The 19,911-nt window shown below is 41.4% G+C and overlaps 1 protein-coding gene and 1 long non-coding RNA gene across 11 annotated transcripts in view; one reads left to right on the top strand and one right to left on the bottom strand.

Annotated features, from left to right (window-relative positions):
- SSBP2 (single stranded DNA binding protein 2) overlaps window positions 1–2,652 on the bottom strand; it is a 295,394-nt gene extending 292,742 nt beyond the window's left edge. The window contains exon 1 of one of the 8 annotated variants that reach the window (XM_036914200.2): window positions 2,375–2,652. In XM_036914200.2, coding sequence (XP_036770095.1) covers window positions 2,375–2,562 — 188 coding nt within the window. In that variant the 5' untranslated portion in view covers window positions 2,563–2,652. Of the gene's footprint in view, window positions 1–1,675; window positions 1,877–2,374 lie in introns of those variants that run through there. The other 7 variants (XM_036914199.2, XM_036914196.2, XM_036914197.2 and 4 more) reach the window with 7 other exon arrangements.
- The window catches only part of LOC130681222 (uncharacterized), a 102,377-nt gene continuing 84,962 nt past the window's right edge, over window positions 2,497–19,911 (top strand). For all 3 annotated transcript variants that reach the window (XR_008994307.1, XR_008994305.1, XR_008994309.1), the window contains exons 1-3: window positions 2,497–2,635; window positions 3,724–3,870; window positions 3,988–4,053. This is a non-coding gene — a long non-coding RNA (uncharacterized LOC130681222). The remainder of the gene's footprint in view (window positions 2,636–3,723; window positions 3,871–3,987; window positions 4,054–19,911) is intronic.

The following is a 19,911-nucleotide window of genomic DNA, read 5'->3' as shown; positions in this document are numbered from 1 at the left end:
GATCCTCAATGAAGCTCTTAATAAAATACTTCTGGAAGAAAAAAAAAACACAGCATATCTCCGTTAATTTTGTTTTGTTTTGTTTTGCTACATCAAGGCCTGCCACCCCTAAAACCTATGGGAATTGTGTGTTGCTGCCAACACGAAGATTAGGAAATGTTCCCTTCCCTAGGGCACGAAAAGTTTCAGAAGACTACTACCTGCCTATAGCAAAGAGGGAAACTCGATTGTCTGGGCATTTATTTACCCAGCTATTTCCGTGCGCAAGGTAACCAAAGCAGCTCTTGAGAGATGCTCTCAGACTTTTCCCCAGTCTGAACCCCCTCAGAAAGGCAGAGCGCGCAGTCACGCTCTAAGTGGAGGTGGTTACTGGGAATCACTGTTTCATCTGCGGCACAGGGGTTCTTCCTCAGCGATCACAGTAACTATTCGCTCTCATTTTTAGTAACAACCAAATCACCGTTACAAGTACGTAAGAATAGCAGCAAACAGCCCTGATTTGCAGTGTGCGGTGACTGTGGCACCCCGGACCAGGAGGGGCTCTTTTCTCGCCAGCCTCCTCTGGGCTCCCACCGAAGTTAACACCTGTATCTCCCCACACCGCGGACCAAACAACTCCTTCCCACCTCAACGCTGCTTCCCTTCCGGCAAATCCCTTTTCGGACCACCGCCCCCTCCTTGCGCCGGCCGCCGCAGCTCCCACAGCGGCCTCTCTACGCACCCGAAGACCACCGCCTCGCGGGGACCATCGCCCTCAGCCTGGGTAGCCGCGGCCCCGCGACGATTAGAAGGAAGCAAATCTCCAAAAAAAAGTTCTCCAGCCGCCGCCACCACCGCGGAGGTGGGTCGGCTGGAAGAGGCAAAAACACCAGCTTCTCCAGCAGATCCCGCTCTTCGCCAGCACACTTTTCCTTCCCGGGAACTCGGGGCTTCTCAGACTCCCAAACTTCAGCAGCGCCCCTGGCCGCCCCCAGCTCCGCTAGGCACAGGCGGCCGCGACCGCCGCTTTCCAACGCCCGGCAGGGAAGCCGGGACGCCCACCCGGCCCACGCCCGCTCACGCCCTGCGAACCCCGCGCGCGTCTCCGCGCCCCGCGGGGCCCCGCTCGGCCGTTCAGATCCCGGCTTCCGCCCGCCGCGCGCCCGGCACCGACGCCCTGGCCTCACCCGGCGCCCGAGCCCCCACCGCGGCGTCCCTGGTGCTGCGGGTCCCTGCCCCAGCCTGCCCTTCCAAAAACACACGTTCCCACCACGCGCCCTCTACGCAGCTGCCTCCTCCCGTCCTTTCCTCGACCCCCAGCGGCTCTCCCGTTCCCCGCAGCCCGGGGCCCCCAGCTCTAAAGTTACTTTGTGAGCTGGTGAACCCACGGATTATTTCCTTCTATCACCCAAACAAGTTTCCATCCTCGCCCCCAGCACCGCCACCGCTCCCCAACACACTCCCTCCAGCCCGCCAGCAGCCCCCCACGGCCGCTCGCCCCGCGCTGGCACCTCCCGGGAAGCCGCCGCTCCGGGTACCGCACGCCCCCACCTCGCGTACCCCTCCCCCTGCCAGCCCACCCGCGTCTCTCCCCGGGCGGAGTGTGTCTGTGTGTGTCTCCGAAAGAGTGTGCGAGTGCGTGCGTGTGTGTGCGCGCGTGTGAAGGCGGAGGTGGGTGAGAAGCGGAGACACTTACTTCTCCCGGGCCTGGCTGTCGGACGGGACGGCGCTGCTGTTACTCTTGCCTTTGCCGTACATGCTTGTGCCGAGAGCAGCTCCCACTGTCACGCACCTGTCAACCCATCACAGCCTCCCCGGGAACAGCCCCGTCCCCATGGCGACCCACGCAGCCACCCCCACTATTGGCCGCCCCACGCCAAAGCTCCGCCCTCTTCGCCCAGGCAACGCTAGAGACTGACAGGCCTCTTCCTCCCTCCGGCTTGCCGAAGCGCGCGGTGGCGGCTACAGCCTAAGCGGCAGTCTCCTCCCTCCCTCCCTTCGTCCCTTCCTCCCTCCCTCCCAGGTTCCCTCCCTCTTTCCCTCTCCCCTCTCCTCCCTCCTCCCGCTCTCTTTCCCCCTCCCCCCTCCGAACCCCGGCGCAAGGGGGGAATTAGAAACTGCTCTAGAAGGATTTTAAACAACTGGCTGTTCTCTCCGCCGCCGCCCCTCCCACCGTGCCGCCCGCGCTCGGCTCCTCACTGGAGAGCAGGCGCCGGGAGGAGGGGAAAGTGCGGCCTGGAGTCTCCGGCAGGAGCTGGCGGAGCCGGAACCTTGGCCGCCCCAGACTTCAGGGCGCCCGCGGAGTAGACAAACAGACCTACGGCCCCAGCCTTTCTGGGGCCCCCCACCAACGCCCTCTCCCGCTCCTCTCCTGTTTATGACCCCGCGCCGGTACCCAGGATTGATCTTTGCAGCCCTCCGTCCTACTCCCTGGGGTGTCTCCCCCGCCTTGTTCCCAGAGGGCCGGCTGGCAGGGACACATGCGCTGTTCCCTCGACCTTCTGGCTGAGATACCCGGAGCGACTTGCCTCCCCTCCTGGGGAGGGACTGCGCCTCCAGCCCTTGGCGCCGCTGGGGTGGCATCGCCTGGCCCCTAGGGCCGCGCCCTACGTCCTGAGGGAGCACCCTGCCTCGGGCCTGCGTCCTCTCTTTAGAGGTGAGCCTGCCTCCCAAAGATGGCTCCCTGACTGCTGGGGCCTCAGTGGCTCGCTATCCCAACATCTACTCCCAGAGCCCCGTGGCGCACCACACACCACTCTGCTGCGGAAAAAGGCCCCAGGCATCCCCACCTGGCCTGATTTCCCAGCCTGGGTCTGGGGTGCCAGTGGAAAGGCCCATAGAAGGCCTTTAAAGACATCCCTGTCCTGTCCATCAGAGTAGGCCCCATGGTCATTCCCAGGTGTGCAAAACTGTGCAAGAGTTGAAAGCTGCCCAAGAATCTAGATCCAAGCCCCCAGGCCCATTTCAGTAAATGCACGAAAATTCCTGGAAAACACAACCTGGCTCCTGGTAGAACTCCATCCTTTATCTTCTGGATGTAAAATCAGTGCAAATAGAGATGGGCATCAAATAGGGAGTGACAGGTGTAGAGGGGATGCAGGTGGGGGTCAGGGAGAATATCAGGAAAGGATGAGTAGACATGGAACAGCTATGGGAGGGGAGAGGAAATAGGATTCAGATGGGGAAAGGTACTTTTCTATTCCTCACATGTAGCCTTAAGCTTTTAGTAGTAGGAACCTAAAAATGCATATGGAGATAGGGAGATAGAAGACACGGGATTGTGTGCCCACTGACAGCAAGTGATAGGGATAAAACATCAACAGAAAGTTAGGGAAGAGCAGTCAGTAAAAATGAGAGAGAGGATCAGAAAAGGGGCTGGTAACCAAACATATGAAACTGGGAAAAATGAAGAGGAAGGACCTGCTGTACTAGTGTTAGGGGAATTTTTAAAAATTGGAAAAGGTAAAGTGCAAAAAATAGGAAAGAAGAATAAAAGAAACAAGATAAGATGAAGAAGCCAAAGAACATAATAGCAAAAGAAGATGACAAAAACAATAGTGGACTGACATCATAAAAAAGAAGAAAAGTGCTCCTATTCAAAGGACAAAAATTTAGCCAATAAAAGAAGTGAGGATAAAGAAAGTGAAAAAAAAATCACATCAGGTGAAGTTGACTAACTTCCAAGAGAAGGAATTTACCATTTCTATCTCAACATTCTCCTTTCTGTTTCTAATGACTTAACAGTGATTTGGTGCTGAGAACATGGCATTCATGGACTCTGAAGAACAAGGAGTGACACTGAGCCAGTAAGAGTCTCTCTTCTGATGAACTTTTACTCGAAATACTGAAATGTGTATAAGGCTGCCACTGTTCACAGACTTTATGTTCAAGGTTAGCATTATGTAATTTATTGTTCAATTATTTACTTTCAATGGCTTTACCCCAGAAAATTATTAGTAATCCAAGGCTTCATCACCCAAAAATTACTCCCTATATTGTGATGCTTAGGAAATGCTGTCAAGGAGGGAGCTGTGTGAGCTGCTGATCCATGCTCCTGCCCATGCCTAGAATAAGGTAAGGTTTCCATTAAAAAACAAGGGTTTCCATTAAAAAAAAAACAACTGTTATCTAAAAACAAGTTAGTTATCCTTGCACTCATGTTGGGATTCTTTAACTATGGTTTTTAGTTGTGGCACATTAGCATTGAATTAGGAGGATTCATCTTTTGTTGAATTTTGTTTGTTTGTTTTTAAAATCAAGCTCTGAGATGCCACCCCAGACTAGCTGAATCAGAAACCTTTGGTATGGACCCAGGCATCTGTATTTTTTGCAAGCTCCAAGTGATTATTCTATGTAAGCAAGGCTGCTTAACTCTGCTGTTCAGTATACGTTTAAAGACAGCCAGTGGGCACCATCAGATCTCAGAGCAAGATTTTTAGGTTGTGTCTATACACAGCAGATGACCTTCCTCATTTAAGGCATCAAGATATCCTTAGAGTGGACTTTACCTTCTACCCACTGAGCCAGCTGGTTTGTTAATAGGATGAAAATGTATGACCACATGTGTTCTTATAGTACAAGATCACAAATATCCATGGCTTAATTTGCTGTTTCCTAAAGAGAAAGGAAAATGAAGAAAGAAAACAAGAAAGGCTGTTTGCTGTCTACTGCTGTAATTTATTCATTTGATTCATTTGTACCCAGATTTGTTACATGGAAGAGTCCCTTGGGTAATGGCATAGTTTCTGATATTTAAAAAATAAATAAATTATAGATCTGCACAGTGGGGTATGGAATTCAGAACAATTTGGTCTCAGTATCTGGAAAAAATAAAATGCTAAAGGTCTTAGTTCAGAACTTGCCAAGTTAATGTCTACGTTACCTTTACAAGAATGTTATCATCCCACAAATACACAAAACGAAAATATGACTGTTCCTATGCATGGTAACCTTAAAGCTCAAGTAATCAAATCAATTATCATTAAAACATCTCAGCAGCTATCTGTTTTATTTTCTTCTTAATATTTACACATGTAAATAAAATGCTTTTTTGCCCTCGTTCAAATTGTTTTGAGTACAAAGAGTGTTCTTTGCATCAGCAACTATATCTCGTGGGGCCAATATTGTAATTAATGAGATTTGAAACACATATTCAGAGCCAAATTTGAGATCTCAGCCACAGAAGTGAAGATCTATTGTTTTGTTTGTTTTTTATTTTTAAAAAGGAGTAGGAGATAGGAGATGTAAAACTTCCTAGTGTAAAGAATCATAATATATTTTTTTAAAGTTTGGGTTATTTTTTTAACCTCACACATGAGACTGATTAATTTTTGGGCGATATATTTTGGGCAGGAAAATGCTGACCAGCTGAGCTTGCTACATTGCATTTGAGGTCGATTTTTTTTTTTAACTTTATTCTTTCAGGTATAGTATACCACAATTACTCATTCATTAGGTTATCCCCCATGTTTTGTTTTGACATGTATGCACAATTTTCTCTTTCTGGAACCCAAATCTTATTCTTGGAAGTCTTTATCATTTTAAAACAGGCAGATCATTATACCACCCTGCTCAAGCTCTAGATTGACTATACATATCTTTGATCCTAATTTTTTCTTTAAAACATTAAGGTTAGTAATCTCTATAATATTGCAGTGCATGGAACTTCAGAACAAATTTCCCTATGCTATGTAGAACAAAGAGACTACCTCTTTATGTTTAAGTGAAAGCTAATCATGAGTTTAATTATTTGTATCACATAGAATATTCACCTTGTGAACTTAAAAAAGCTAAAACATGTAGAGTAGAAAATATTTATTTAGAAAAATTAAACTAAACATGAGAATGAATTTTCTTGTTTAGGGGTAATTTTTCCAAAGGACAAACTGTTCTATTATTTATTTATTTCATAAGACTAATTAGTTTATAAAAATAACATCTCCTTACATTCATACTTTTCATTTCAAATTTTTTAATAGATATCCATTCATTACTATTTAATATACCCCAGTTAGTTAGATTTTCCTAAACAGCTCTAAACTGGGTAAACTGAGTCTTAGAAAGATTCATTAGCATGATCTGATCCATAAAGAAAATAAAACTAGTTCCAGGATGAGAACTCTATGTTCCTGGCTGACAATCCTGTTCCCAGACCACGAAGCCGCACCTCTTTCTCTCAGAAGTGACTATTCCACAGAGGAATGTGAGCAAGCTCTGAGATGTTTGTCACTCAACCTACCATATGAAACTTTCACTCCAGGCAACACAGACCAGCATGCTCAGATTCACAAACTGCTCACAGGCCATGTACCAAAGTAATTGAATGAACAGAGTCATTAGAACTATAATACTATGCAACATGGTCTCTTATATCAGAATAATAAATGAAATGGGGCCTCAAATTAACATTATTTGACATACTGTTATTGGTTTAACATCAGTTAATCTGAGGCAATGAATGTTTTCTTAACCTATTGCTCTGGATTTTAAAATCCCAATTTAGAATTCATAAACACCAATGGATTAGAAGAGACAGTGTGCAGACCTGCCAGTTCTAAACAATTCCATCTCTGGAGGGCCTAGTCTTTTTTTAGCACCATCAAGAATTTGAAATTTAGTAATTTGGAAAAATATAAAATAATCCTGATTAAAGAATTATGCATAAAATGAAGAAAAGTGGAAAAACAGGGCCACCATGTATGGCAATTTCACATACTTAAGCACATTTATAAAACAAATTCCAAGTGTTGCAGTGTTCACTGGCTGTATTTTTGTCATTAAATGTTTAAAGTTATATAATAGGAAGTATGCCAAAAGTGTTCTTTATTCATAAGTATTACTATATTTTTTTAGTGCATTCCTAAATCTTCACAATGGTTTTTCACCTACTGCGCTTATGCCAATATGATGTCTTTGCTCTCCTGGAGTTGATAAAAGTCCCAGTCTCAAGAGGGAGGCTATGCAACATTCCAGGCATTGTCATTTCCTCCTGTTGGGAATGGAAACAAAGAAAGAAAAGTACCTACTATATTTGCTATCCATAATTTTCCAACATAGTTGGGTCCTCTTAACCAAGTGTGGCAAGAAAGAAAGATGACAAATTTTACCATTGTTGTATTTTATTTACCTTGAAATAGGTTAAGAATAAGGGGTTAAAAATATATTGTATTTTTAGCCTCTTTAACAGTATTAAAAGTCTGTTTAAGACAAGTGCTGAATATAGCCATTGCCAGTAGTAAGTTATAAGATATAAACAATCTTATCAGGGTCATATACACTTGCCAATGATATGCAGGGCACTTTAACATTTTATTTTGGGATGCCCAAAATGTGTTTGAAACCAAACTGAGCTCCATCCTACATATTGCAATAAGTTCCTGAAGATTTGTAAGAATTCTGCCGTGGTAATTGCTACCTGCTAGTGTCAGCAGCAGCAGCAGATTTTACATGTACAAACCAGATTCCTCATTAGATGAATAAGTTTACAATCTCATTATCATCAGCTTTCCAAACTTTTCAGGTCTTTTCCCTTGGACCTGAATTCTTGAGGCAGAATGTAGAAGGATTCCCCTTGCCATGCACGTAATGCTGAACTATTGACTACTACCAGGCAAATCCCCATTGCCCTCACCCACCTCTAAGAACCACGTTGTCTCTGGTGGTGTGGACCAGTGTTAGGAAAAAGTACATTTTGTATTATGGTCTGCTACTCTCTGCCTGCCTCCTACCCTGTCCTCCCTGCAACACTCGAGGGATTTTTAGTTCTTTGTAAAGAATCTTAGTCAGTGTCTCCAGCCTTGTGGATACTACTTAGGGCTAAAGTTGTTGCTTTGTGAAAGTTGTTGCTCCGGGTTAAGGAGAGTTTGGGCCAAGTACACTGACCTTTAGAATATTCTTCTTTGGGACTATGTTTGATGCCAAGGTACTCAGAAATTAGACGCATCCGGAGGACTATATCCATTTGTCCTGGCTTTTTAGCCTGGTCCATTTCCTAGGAGGAAGGCAGACAAATAGCTCATTCCAGAGATGGATGCAGGTCATCTGTGGAGAAGGATGGTTAAGGAAGAACCCAGTTCTGGGCACTCTCTCCCACTCCTCTACACCCCAGCTTTCCTGTACTGCTGCCTTTGTTCCTGCCTCAGTTCCATGTCCTTTAGGAGGTACCCTTCTCTGTTCTCTTGTTTTGGTATAGTTGGGATTACAGTTCTTTCATTTGCGGCACAAGGAAACATATGCTACATCCATGTCTCAGAACTTTCCTGAAGACCTAGAAATCTCTGTAACAGGTTGTCAGGGAAGGATGGACTGCATCTCATCACTTCAGCTAGCAGTCAGTGCAGGTGGCCTCAGAGGGCTTTACCGTGTAACCTCCCACCTTTCTGTTCCTTCTTTTCCCTGTTCCTCTCTTTTCCCCCTTCCCTTTCTTTTGCCCTTAACCCCTGACAAAAAGGATAAAAGGTGAAAGGAATAGGGAAGTTTCTTGAGAACATATTATATTGAAATGTAAGGAACTGCTATTTTTTTAAGTCAAAAATGGTTAAGTGTTAGCAACATTATATGGTTCAGTCATGCAAGAACTTAGTTCTTACAAACCACGCCACAGACTTCATATGTATTAACAACACTAATATTTATTAAGCTCTTATAATGTGACAGGCACTAGGTGTTTTCCATAGACTATCTTACTCAGTGATCTTCACAGCCTTGGAGGTAGGTGTTATTGTTCACAAATGTTTCTGGTTTATACACCTAGTGAACAACAGGATTGTAATCCGCACCCAGGCAGCCTCTGTCTTCAGGCCCTTTCAGGATCAGATCTCGGATCCATCCAGTCACCATTGCTCCTTAACATTTATTTTTTCACGTGCTATGATTCTGGAAGGGCAAGCTTCTCTGTGAATTCAGGTCGGATTAAATACAGGCAGAACTCCTTGAGTAGGGCTTAGTGAATCTTGCTCAGCATAGTAAGCAGCAATGATTCTGTTCTTGTAGCTGAGCCCCCTGATTAGGCAAAATCAGAAACACCAAGCCACACCCTGCTTCATTGAAGCCTTGTCCTCTATCAAGTATATCATTTCCTCCCATTCTGACTATTGTAAAGTGAAGTTTGGGCTCTTCGTAAGATTTTAAAAGGAGAAGGTGACTTGGTATGAATCTATTTATCTTTTGATATTTTTAAAAGAGGTAAATATTCTAAAGAAGAAATTCAGATGGCCAACAGACACATGAAAAGATGCTCCACATTGCTGGTCATCAGAGAAATGCAAATTAAAACCACAATGAGATATCATCTCACACCAGTAAGGATGGCTACCATCCAAAAGACAAACAACAACAAATGTTGGCGAGGGTGTGGACAAAGGGGAACCCTCCTACACTGCTGGTGGGAATGTAAATTAGTTCAACCATTGTGGAAAGCAGTATGGAGGTTCCTCAGAATGCTCAAAATAGAAATACCATTTGACCCAGGAATTCCACTTCTAGGAATTTACCCCAAGAATGCAGCACTCCAGTTTGAAAAAGACAGATGCACCCCTATGTTTATCACTGCACTATTTACAATAGCCAAGATATGGAAGCAACCTAAATGTCCATCGGTAGAAGAATGGATAAAGAAGATGTGGTACATATACACAATGGAATATTACTCAGCTATAAGAAAAAAACAGATCCTACCATTTGCAACAACATGAATGGAGCTAGAGGCTATTATGCTCAGTGAAATAAGCCAGGCGGAGAAAGACAAGTACCAAATGATTTCACTCATATGTGGAGTATAAGAACAAAAGAAAACTGAAGGAACAAAACAGCAGCAGAAGCACAGAACCCAAGAATGGACTAACAGTTACCAAAGGGAAAGGGACTGGGGAGGACAGGTGGGAAGGGAGGGATAAGGGCAGGAAAAAAGAAAGGGGGCATTACGATTAACATGTATAGTGTTGGGGGGGCACAGGGAGGGCTGTGCAACACAGAGAAGACAAGTAGTGATTTTACAGCGTCTTACTATGTTGATGGACAGTGACTGTGAACGGGTATGTAGGGGGGACTTGGTGAAGGGAGGAACCTAGTAAACATAATGTCCTTCATGTAATTGTAGATTAATGATGCCAAAATAAAATTAATAAAAAAAAATGAGGTAAATATTCTCCTTACTCCTTCCAAATCCAGGAACCCCTACCAGTTGTTGTATTCCTTCCCATCTTCACCTTGTGCGCTCCTCTTTGGGTTGATCACACCTCCCAGATCTATATGGCTGTGTGATCTGTGACAGATAAAACCTGAAAACCAAAATCTTTGTTTTAATTCACATCCTTCCTTGGAATAGGGAGACCTGAATCCCTGGAGTACGTCACCATCCTTTCGCTGGATCACTTAAGTGCCCTGCCTCTGGAAATAACCAAAAACTGGTCCCATGCGTCCAAAGTCAGCAGCTTGCAGTTCCCTTTGGAGTTGGTTTTTTGTTTTTTGTTTTTTCTGTGTAGTTTTTCCTTTCCTGGTAGATTATTGTAGTTCACTGTTACTTTTCCTTCTCTTGTTTTTTTTTTTTTTTTGGCTTCACTTCCTCCTTCTATTGTTGTAGCTGTCTTTTTCCTCTCATCACTCTTCCTGTTGCCTTTCCAGTTGGGTGGGGCCCCCGTCCAACTCACTCACTGTCTGACTTTCAGAGTCTCTTAGGTGCTAAGGGAGAACAATATTGTGTCAAACAGTCCTAATCCCTGGGGCATCAGAAGAAAGATCCCAGAAACTAAGTATCTCTAAAGTTTTCCTTTATTGATTTAATATTAGAATGAAATCCAAAGATGCCAGGAAAAAAAATACTCATCCTGTTGGCCTCCTAGCCCCTGACCATTCTGAACTCTGACAGCACCAACATCCATCGAAATCAAGCAATGAAATAAACTTTGGTTACTTTGCATAATAGAAATAAACTTGTAATATTCTGTTAGTGAAGGATCAATGTCTCCTGTCTTGAAAATAAACATCAGAGCTTGGCCTCAACATTTATGTAGCAGCAAGAGACCATTATTTTGTGGCAACCTTCGATTACATTGACATAAAGACAGATTTATTAAATTAATAAATACTACATGATTTGCAACCTTGCATATTCAGCCCTCACCACCACACTCTCCACAAGGTAATCTTCTGAAACCCCTCATCCATATTTTTGACTCTATGACCTTTCTTTCTTTTTTGTTATTTGTTAGTTTATAGATGGAAAATTTTAATTGGTTATGAAGAACAAAGTTAATAATGAGATAGATCATTGAATTAAATGTTAGAATGTTTCACTAGCATAGTATTTGAAGAGGAAGAATTTCAGATATGCTTTTCAAAGTTCTGGATGTGACTAATGGCAAAAGCCAATGGTTCCTGCTGCTTCTTCCTTTAACTTCCAACCTCAGGGCTTTAGCTCTGGCTGTTCCCTCTGTCTGGAATGCTCTTCCTTGTGCTCTTTGCATGGCTGGCTTTTTCTCACTACTCAAGTCTCCTGGAATGACATTTCAACAGAGAATTTTCTCTGAGTCCTTTTTAAATGGCTATCCCTCTTTCAGCAGTCACTCTTCTTCCTATTGCTCTGCTGTATTTTCTTTATAGCCACACATCACTATCTGAAATGTTTATGGTCTGAGTTACCTTATTGGCTTACATACTCCATGGGAGTAGTGGCCTTATTGTACCTCTTATGTCAGATCCCTATGCCTCCCAAAGGCACTCAGTAAACAAATAGTCCTTGAATCTGGCTGAGTGATTGAATGGATAACTCTGAAACAATCATACATGAATGACCTTAGATCCTAGCTGTCTTAGATATTTGCAAGGGACAGTCTTTACCACGCTCTGTCCTCCTGCAGGCTGGGGGTCCCTATATGTTTAGAAACAATAGCGACTGGGCGGAGAGCATCAGCATGCCTTCAGATTTTAGGCTTCTGCTCTTACTCCAATTTATTGTTCCAGCATCTAAACCAAATTAGCAGAATTTTGGGGAGCAGTACCTGAGAAATAGAAATATGTCCTCCTCTTTTCTATTACCACATACCTAACTTGCTTGGCATTCTAAGTGGCTTAATGTTGCTGACAATAAGAAAACAAGTAGCATCCAGTCAGCACATGAAGTTTTCAGTAATAAGCTTTCATCATGTCACTGCCCTGCACAGAAACCTCAATGCCTCCCCACTGCTTATAGGATAATGTCCTCTACCCTCAGGTTTTCCTTCAGTCTGATCCATTGGTACCTACAGCCTTCAGTACATAATAGTCACTTACACACGTCTGTCTCTTCCCTGAGTATATACTCCATGGAAATAGTCTGTTCATTCACAGACATTTCCAGTATACTTACATGTTGAAGACATTTCCCTGCTTTCAAGCCCCACGGTTCTGACCTCAGTTTATACCTTGCCTCTGGAAAGTGATTACTAATGTTTCTAGAATTTTAGTCCCAGTAGCTAAAGTCTGAGAACCTGGATTTGAATTCTCTGCTCCATTAGTTGTTAGCTGTAGGATCTTAGGCAAGTCACTTAATATTCCTGTGCCTCAGTTTTATCAACTGCAAACTGAGATAATGTTGCTAACTATACATTAAAGTTATCATAGGAATTGAATGAGAAAATGCATATACTGGTTTAGCACAGAGCTTGGCATATCATATGTGCTTCGTGAATGTTTATGAATGTTTTCTTCCTCAGGAAAGCTGATCTTTGCCCTACATGGTCTCTAAACATACACAAATATACCTCACACATCTATCAACACTGCATAACTTGGTATATGCAGTTTCCATTGCCATGAGTGGCTTTCCCTACTCCTCTCCAGCTCCTACCTCCTTAGAAAGCCATTCTTTGCTCTTATAATCTGTGTCATATATAGTAATAGTTGCCTTTCTCTAGAACTTAACTTTCCTGTGTCTTGTCTCCCCAGTGAGGTATAACTGTGAGGGTAATGCTCTGATTCTTAAGCACTGCCCAGGATGGCCCTACATTCATAACATGTCGCCACAAGCTCTTATCTGAAGGTAGTAACTGGAGAATGTAATGCTGAATTCAAGACTCATTATTGGTGACAGTTGATCACTGAGATGACATCACTTCAGATTTCACAGATTCAAGGGTAAAAATTAGAATTTTGATGTCATCTAGTCACATTTGTAATGAGGGAGTTTTCACAACATTCCTTATTCCAGTGAAGAAAATCTTTCTTATCTGTAACTGTTAATACAATGTATAAAGTTTTCCTCATTGAATCAGCAATAGCAATGGGAAAAAAATTAGTCATCCTCCTCTTATAATAAGCCTACATGTACTTCAAGACAGTCATCAAGTAATCCTCTTCTCCCAAATGAACAATCAAAATATTTATTTGCATAGCTAATATCACAAACAGTCTAGGCAAACAGACATTCTCTCTCCTGTGAATATTATTAGCTTGTAGTTCCTGGTATAGGCAACTGCTTTGGGTGAAATAAAAATAACTTGAGAGACTTCTGCTGGTCAATCGACACGTAAAATGTTTTTCTAAGCTACTCCTAGTAATTGGAACCTTTTAAGCATTATAGCAATCTTATATTTCAATATAGTCTTATTTATAAGTACTATTAATGGTGTTAGTGGCAATGAGTATTCTGTGGGCATGGAGGACTACTACCTAGAGCTTCCTTGATGTTCGAGTAGTGCTTTGAAGAAAGAATAAGGCTCAGCTAAATTTAAAAAATTGTTTTTAATTTAAAAAAAGTGGAGAAGGGCATTTCAACAAAGGGAGCATCATGTACACAGGCAAAAGAAAAGAGAGACGATGTGCATCCCAGAAGCTGCAGAGGAATTGCCTGAGGTGGGGGTGACTGGGAGATGAAACTGGAGAGAGAGTAAGCAGAGATGTATTCATGAAAAGTTTTGTATGAGTACCAGGAAAAAGACTAGGTTTTAAATCCCTGTAAGTCTTTGGAAGTGACTGAGGATTTTAAGCAGAGAAATGAACTGATCAGATTTGAAATTTAGAAAAATCATGCTGAAAGTTGTGTGAAGGAGAGACAGAAGGGTAGGTAGAAGTAAGGAAGTGGAGGGGTTTTTACAAGGATGCAAATTAATGGATGAAGGAAGGGCATAAGCTAGGTGCAGTAAGGGAGGGATGTGATCTGGAGATGGAGAAAAATTAAGAGCTAGCACTGTTCTGTGTCCATTTCAGAAACTGCACAAAAATTATCTATTTGATCAACTTCTTGCAGATTTATATTAATTAAATATCCATAGATAACACATAGACAAAGAGAGTTTACTGCTTATATTGCTTGTACAAGTTCTTTAACTGTAAATTAATTCATGTGATAGAGCCAATTTTATTTTTCCATGAGAATATGTCTTTTCAGTAACAGTAGAAGTTTATGGGGAAATCAGCATTGTACTTTCTTTAGGTTTCTATGTAAGAAGAGTTCCTACAATTCCCCCAACAAACAAAACTCCCCAAAGAAAAGCAAAATGAAAAATTATATCACAACCAAACAAAAGGAAATTATTTTTAGAAGATATATAGGTAGATAGATAGATAGATAGATAGATGATAGATAGATAGATTAATTGATTCAGGACAAGACGACAAGAAACATCTCAAAATTCTGGCCTATGTCATTCAGATCTTGACCAAAAGAGCCTCTAGATCTTATTCAGTTTGCCTACTGTCACAGGTTAAGGTTCTCTGAAAGCAGAGTTTGAGATGAATTTGGAATACAACATGTTCATTAGGGGTCAACTCTGTGAAAGGAAGAGGATGATGTTGGCTTGGACAGAAGGAGACATCAACCCTGATGTAGGCCTGACGAAGCCTCTTCCAGTCCAGTGGAGACCTCTAGAACAAATACAATGCATCAGAGTGTCCTGTGTCCTGCCAAAATGGTCTGGTCTTATACCCAACCTTGCTCATCAGATGTGAGCTGCCTCAGGGTGGATATGATCTCTGAAGAGGTGGTTCTTAGCAGCTGAGGCAGACCCTGAAGATGTTGACACTCCCCACAGCTGAGTAGCATATTCTTCTTTGTAAGGGAATCTCTGTGTCTCCTATCCCTACAGACTGACATTTGGATGGAGCTCAAAGGCAGAACCAGGCTATATTCTTGGCCTTGGTAGAACTAAATCTGTGTCACTCCAGCCACATATCTATGTCTCCTACCCTTAGAAGGTTTCTTTCCAGAATTGTAGAAATGCCAAAATGGTATTGAGAAAAGAAGACTTAAACACTGACTTTAAAACCATTTATTAATAAACCAGTGGGAATTAAAGCAGAAAAAAATAATATTAATGTGAGGATATTGTTCTCTTACCTTTGTATATTTGGAAATATATATATACATGGGAAATCACAGAATTAATAAACCATGCAAAGCAGTCATGTAGCTTCATAGAAGTAGAAGGAACATTAGAAAGTGGTAAAGAGCACTCTTCAACTATAGGAGAACCCTGTGGTTTCCTTTCTTTATCTGGTCAGTTACAGCCTCACAGCCTCAGATCTTTGCCAAAACATTTAAGTTCTCATTGTTTGAGTCACTAATAATTAAACAGCACTCATAACAGGAATAATATCATGTAGAAATTATGACACAGGGTACAGGATGGAAAGGAAAATAATCTTAAAAACCAATTGAATGACTAAAGAAGGAATGCTCATCAGAGTTTAGAATATCAGTTTTTTTCAATATCATGGCAGACAGCATGAAGGGCAGAAAATGGTGAAGATCTTTTATTATGATTCCTGTAACTTAGTATTATGTTCTGATTTCCTAAGTTCCTCATCTCTCACAATATATCCCTATGGTTAAAACTCATTAATTTAGATCCCATAAATCTGTAACGTTTCATTAATACAGTTGTAGTGTGTCATTCTAGCTGAGAAAACATTTTATAATGTTTCTTTTCCCTGAAAAGAAAGGGCCTACTGATATTCTCCAAGCGTTATCTTCAAATTCTGGGTCCAGCTGTTATTTTACATAATGTCAAGGGTGGTCATGATCCATTGCCATGAGCCAATAATGATTTATATTTTTAAAACTAATTGACCTCTACAAATACTGTTTTTTTCTGAAATTATGGAAATTATTTGGAAAATAATAAGGTAGCATTTACTTCAAAAAATCTGTTTTTCACTGATTTGGATGGGGTTTTCTGCTCCTCCTTCACACTACGAGGAAGTTCTTTCCAGAAAGATGGTCCCGTTGTGACCCCTAATCCTATGCATTCCTTCCTAGATGCCATACTGTATATGAGGACTGCTGTCCATCCAACCCTAGGAAAAATTAGATGAGTGCAATGATACAGATGTGAAAAGAAAGTGGAAATACAGGAGGAAAAGGGAGAAGGAAGCTCAGAAATGGGTAAATGATAATATCCAAACTAAATATAAATCCACATGTATCCCCAAAATATCTGAAGGGAAACCATGCCACAGCAGTTTCCCATAAACCCTTTGGTCTTTGAGTTTATTTATGAGAAGCTCTATTACTTGTCTATGGAAAATAAGGCATTTACAAGTTATCATTTTAATAAGTTCTTAAAATTCCAACAAATCAAGTTAAATGCTTTGATTTTCAGTATACATATATGTCTGATGAATAATTACATTAGATAGCTTTGATTTTTTTTATTGCAAAGATGTTGGTCTTTGGCACTGCATCTATCACAGTTGCCACCAGAAGACCCCTGTGGCCCCAACCCCTTCATCTCAGTGGGTGGTGTTAGCACTAGAAACTAGATACCAGAGCCTCTGCCACTGTCCTCTCCCAGAGCCAGAAGCCTCCACTACCCCTTTTCCTAGAAAACGGATTCTGTGAGGCACCAACTTCCTCTCATTGTTCTCTTCCCAAACAATGTCTCCTACAAGGAAGACAGATTGGCAGAATCTAGATTACAGATTTGCATCCTTGCTATAAGAAGAGCTGGGAAAGTGCATTTGGGACTTTTCAATGGGAAAGCAGAACTCAGACTCTGGTGAATTCCTCAAACACAGAAAGGGTGTTCAAAAGATGACAAATGGCCACAAAAACCTAAGCATGAAAGGCAACCAAAGCTCAAAACAGTGTGCATCAAGTTACTGGCAGTGACTGTTAAATCTTCCCAGTCATGGAACTGGGGGAAATACTGGTCATCCCAAGGGAGCTGGAAAGGAGTTATTTGAGTGCTTCTTGCTGACATCTTTCACTGTGCTTCAGAGTGTTCCAGATGGCAGGAAGTCCCTGCACAGGCCTCTGGCTGGGCCTTTCTCCAAGAGCTGACCCTCAACTACTGCACAGGGGCAAGCTGCCAGAGCAGCAGGGAAGACTCACCTCCACAGGCACAACCCGTTCTCCATAACGATTCGGAAATTTAACTGACACACAGTGGGGAAAAGAACATGTTTTCAAGCCTTGTTACTATGCATTTGCTAATTATTAGATAGAGGGGAACATTATAATTGAGTTATGAAACAAGTAAATAAAAATAGAGTACCTGACAGAGAGCTTCTTTACATGACGTTTTTACACAAGAATAAACAATGTGCTCTTTGTAGAGCTTAAAAAAAATGAAACAGGGTTAGTTTTATTCTTTAAACTATACTTTCTCGCTGTAACTAGACTAGTGCTTGTATTTGTTGACATCTTGATTTATAAAAACCCGTACAAGTTCAATTTTAATAATTCTTTTTGTTCAAGCAACACCAGAGAAGGGGGAAAAAAGATTGATGTCCCCCCTAAAAATGGCATATGCAAAAGCTTTAGTATTCTCTTTGTTCAACTCTGGGTCAGATTTCATGAAAAAGTAATTGAAATTCCTTTTGCTCTCCATTCTTCCATGCATGTATGGAGGCTTGTGTTCCTAATGAGCACCAAGAAGCTTCCTTCCACAGAACTTTATCTTTCAAATGTGAAAGAGCCTATTTCCCTCACTCTTCTCAATCTTGTTTCTGTTTGATTTTCTCCTCCCTCCTCATCTACAACAAAGAATGTGTGCTAATTAATTCACTGTTGGAAAACACAATCTAATGCCTAGAATTGGTAGCATGTGCTAAGTGGTCGAAGTAGAACCTAACACAGAGAAAGGGTACTTGGGTTCCGTTATCATTTTCAAACACTGAAGTGGATTATAGGTACAATATAGTGATTGTACCCATAACATGGCAGATATGTATTCAAATTAATGAATTTTTGGTGTAATATGCTTTGAGATTCTTTATTTAAAAAGAAAGATAACAAATAAAGATAGCAATATATAAATAAAGCAATTTGGAAAGAGTCCCACATAAGCCATGCTTACTTGTAAAATGTTACTCTTTTCACATCAAGTGATAAAAGTGAAAAAAGAAAGGAATATCCAAAGTATAGTTTCTGTTAAGGGAAAGCAACCAGATAGTTTTTATTTTACTTATCTCTAAATTAGCTGCTGATTTGTGTCATCTACAGAGAAATTCCCCTCCCCCAAGTAGCCACCAAACCTAAATACATATGATTATGATAAGTCAGTACCTCTCCTTATGCATGTTTGCCTATGTAATTCACCATCCTAGAATCATCTGCAACTTCTACCATAAAGTAATAAACAATGGAGTTTAAATTAAAAATGCATTTGTCTGCAGAGCATATCTACTTTCTCTTACAGGTTCCATTTTCAAGCAAATACAGCAAAGAAAAAAAATTTATTGCTAATCTAGGAATCTTCCAGATAAAAGATACTTTAACAGGTTACTCAGAGTCCCCCTTCTGTAAGTCAGTTATTGAACCAGAGAGATTGACTTTGCTCAATACTCAGAATGCTGTGAGATAATTTAATAGATCACTCCAGTCCTGGAACTGAGAGAGCCAAGAAATAGACTCATGTTGCTGCTGCTCATGGCCCAGTGACATGTTCTGTCCTATCACATGAGATGGACAATGGAGAAATGTCATAACTAATGTTCCCTGCTCTTTGGATGAACAAAACAGTTGTGGCATCACAGATGATGTTTTAGGCTTTGTCAACAGAGGCATACTCTCGGTTTTGCCAATGGGAAAATTGGGACAAATACTAACTTTGGATCCAAAGTTCCCCAAAAATCTGAGGATGGAATCTGCCCAACTGCATTGTTTCCAATTCAGTCAGACCCCACTTGAAGCTTAAATATGACAGTGACCTATTTTATCCTATTACCCAGTCGATTAAATGCTGGGCTTCTATTGCTCTCTCGATTACACCTTTGTTTTGGTCACTGCACTGTTCCTCCACCAGAGGGAAGATCTAGAGAGAAAGAGAAAAAAGAAATTAAAATTTATTACCAGTGTTGAGGAAAATCATTTGGATTGAAGTGTTTTGCAAAAAACAATAATAATAAGGTTTGAAGATTATGTATGGGTTTGCATCCTTGCCCCTTCTGCAAAGCCAAGTTAATTAAGAAATAATACAGTATTTTTATATCTACTTACTAAGCAAACCCTTACTCTTTTCAAATTGCTTTCATGTTATCTCCTTAGATCCTCCTAAAATTCCTGTGAGATATGTTAAGCAGGTATTATTTATTTTTATTTTAACATCATAATTAATCACTCCATTTTATAGATAAAGAAATTGAGGGCAAAATGCTGGATGTTGCTCAGGAAAACCTAGCTAATAGTGGTCAAGTTGACATGGGATACCAGCTCTTCTGACCTCAGGTCCCAAATGCTTTCTACCTGGTCATCAGCCTCTGCTTTTTGGATAATCACAATTCTTATCTAGAAGGGTCTTATGTGCAACTATCCACTGCACAAACTGTGTATTCCAAAAATGCAGTTTTAGCATTTAGAATGCATTGTCCCACTAGGATAATAATGCCTATGTTCTGTAGACCCTGTGTCAATTCACAAGAACCTATGTATGCCTAAACCACAAGAGTTAAGTATGTTTCTTTAAGACAAAATATGTATCACCAAACAATATTCCCTCAAGAAAATTTTAAGGAAAA

This window comes from Manis pentadactyla, chromosome 2, assembly GCF_030020395.1.
Source record: "Manis pentadactyla isolate mManPen7 chromosome 2, mManPen7.hap1, whole genome shotgun sequence".
Classification (NCBI taxonomy): domain Eukaryota; kingdom Metazoa; phylum Chordata; class Mammalia; order Pholidota; family Manidae; genus Manis; species Manis pentadactyla.
Note: the sequence above shows the minus strand (reverse complement) of the source record. Positions and strands in the feature narration are given on the sequence as shown.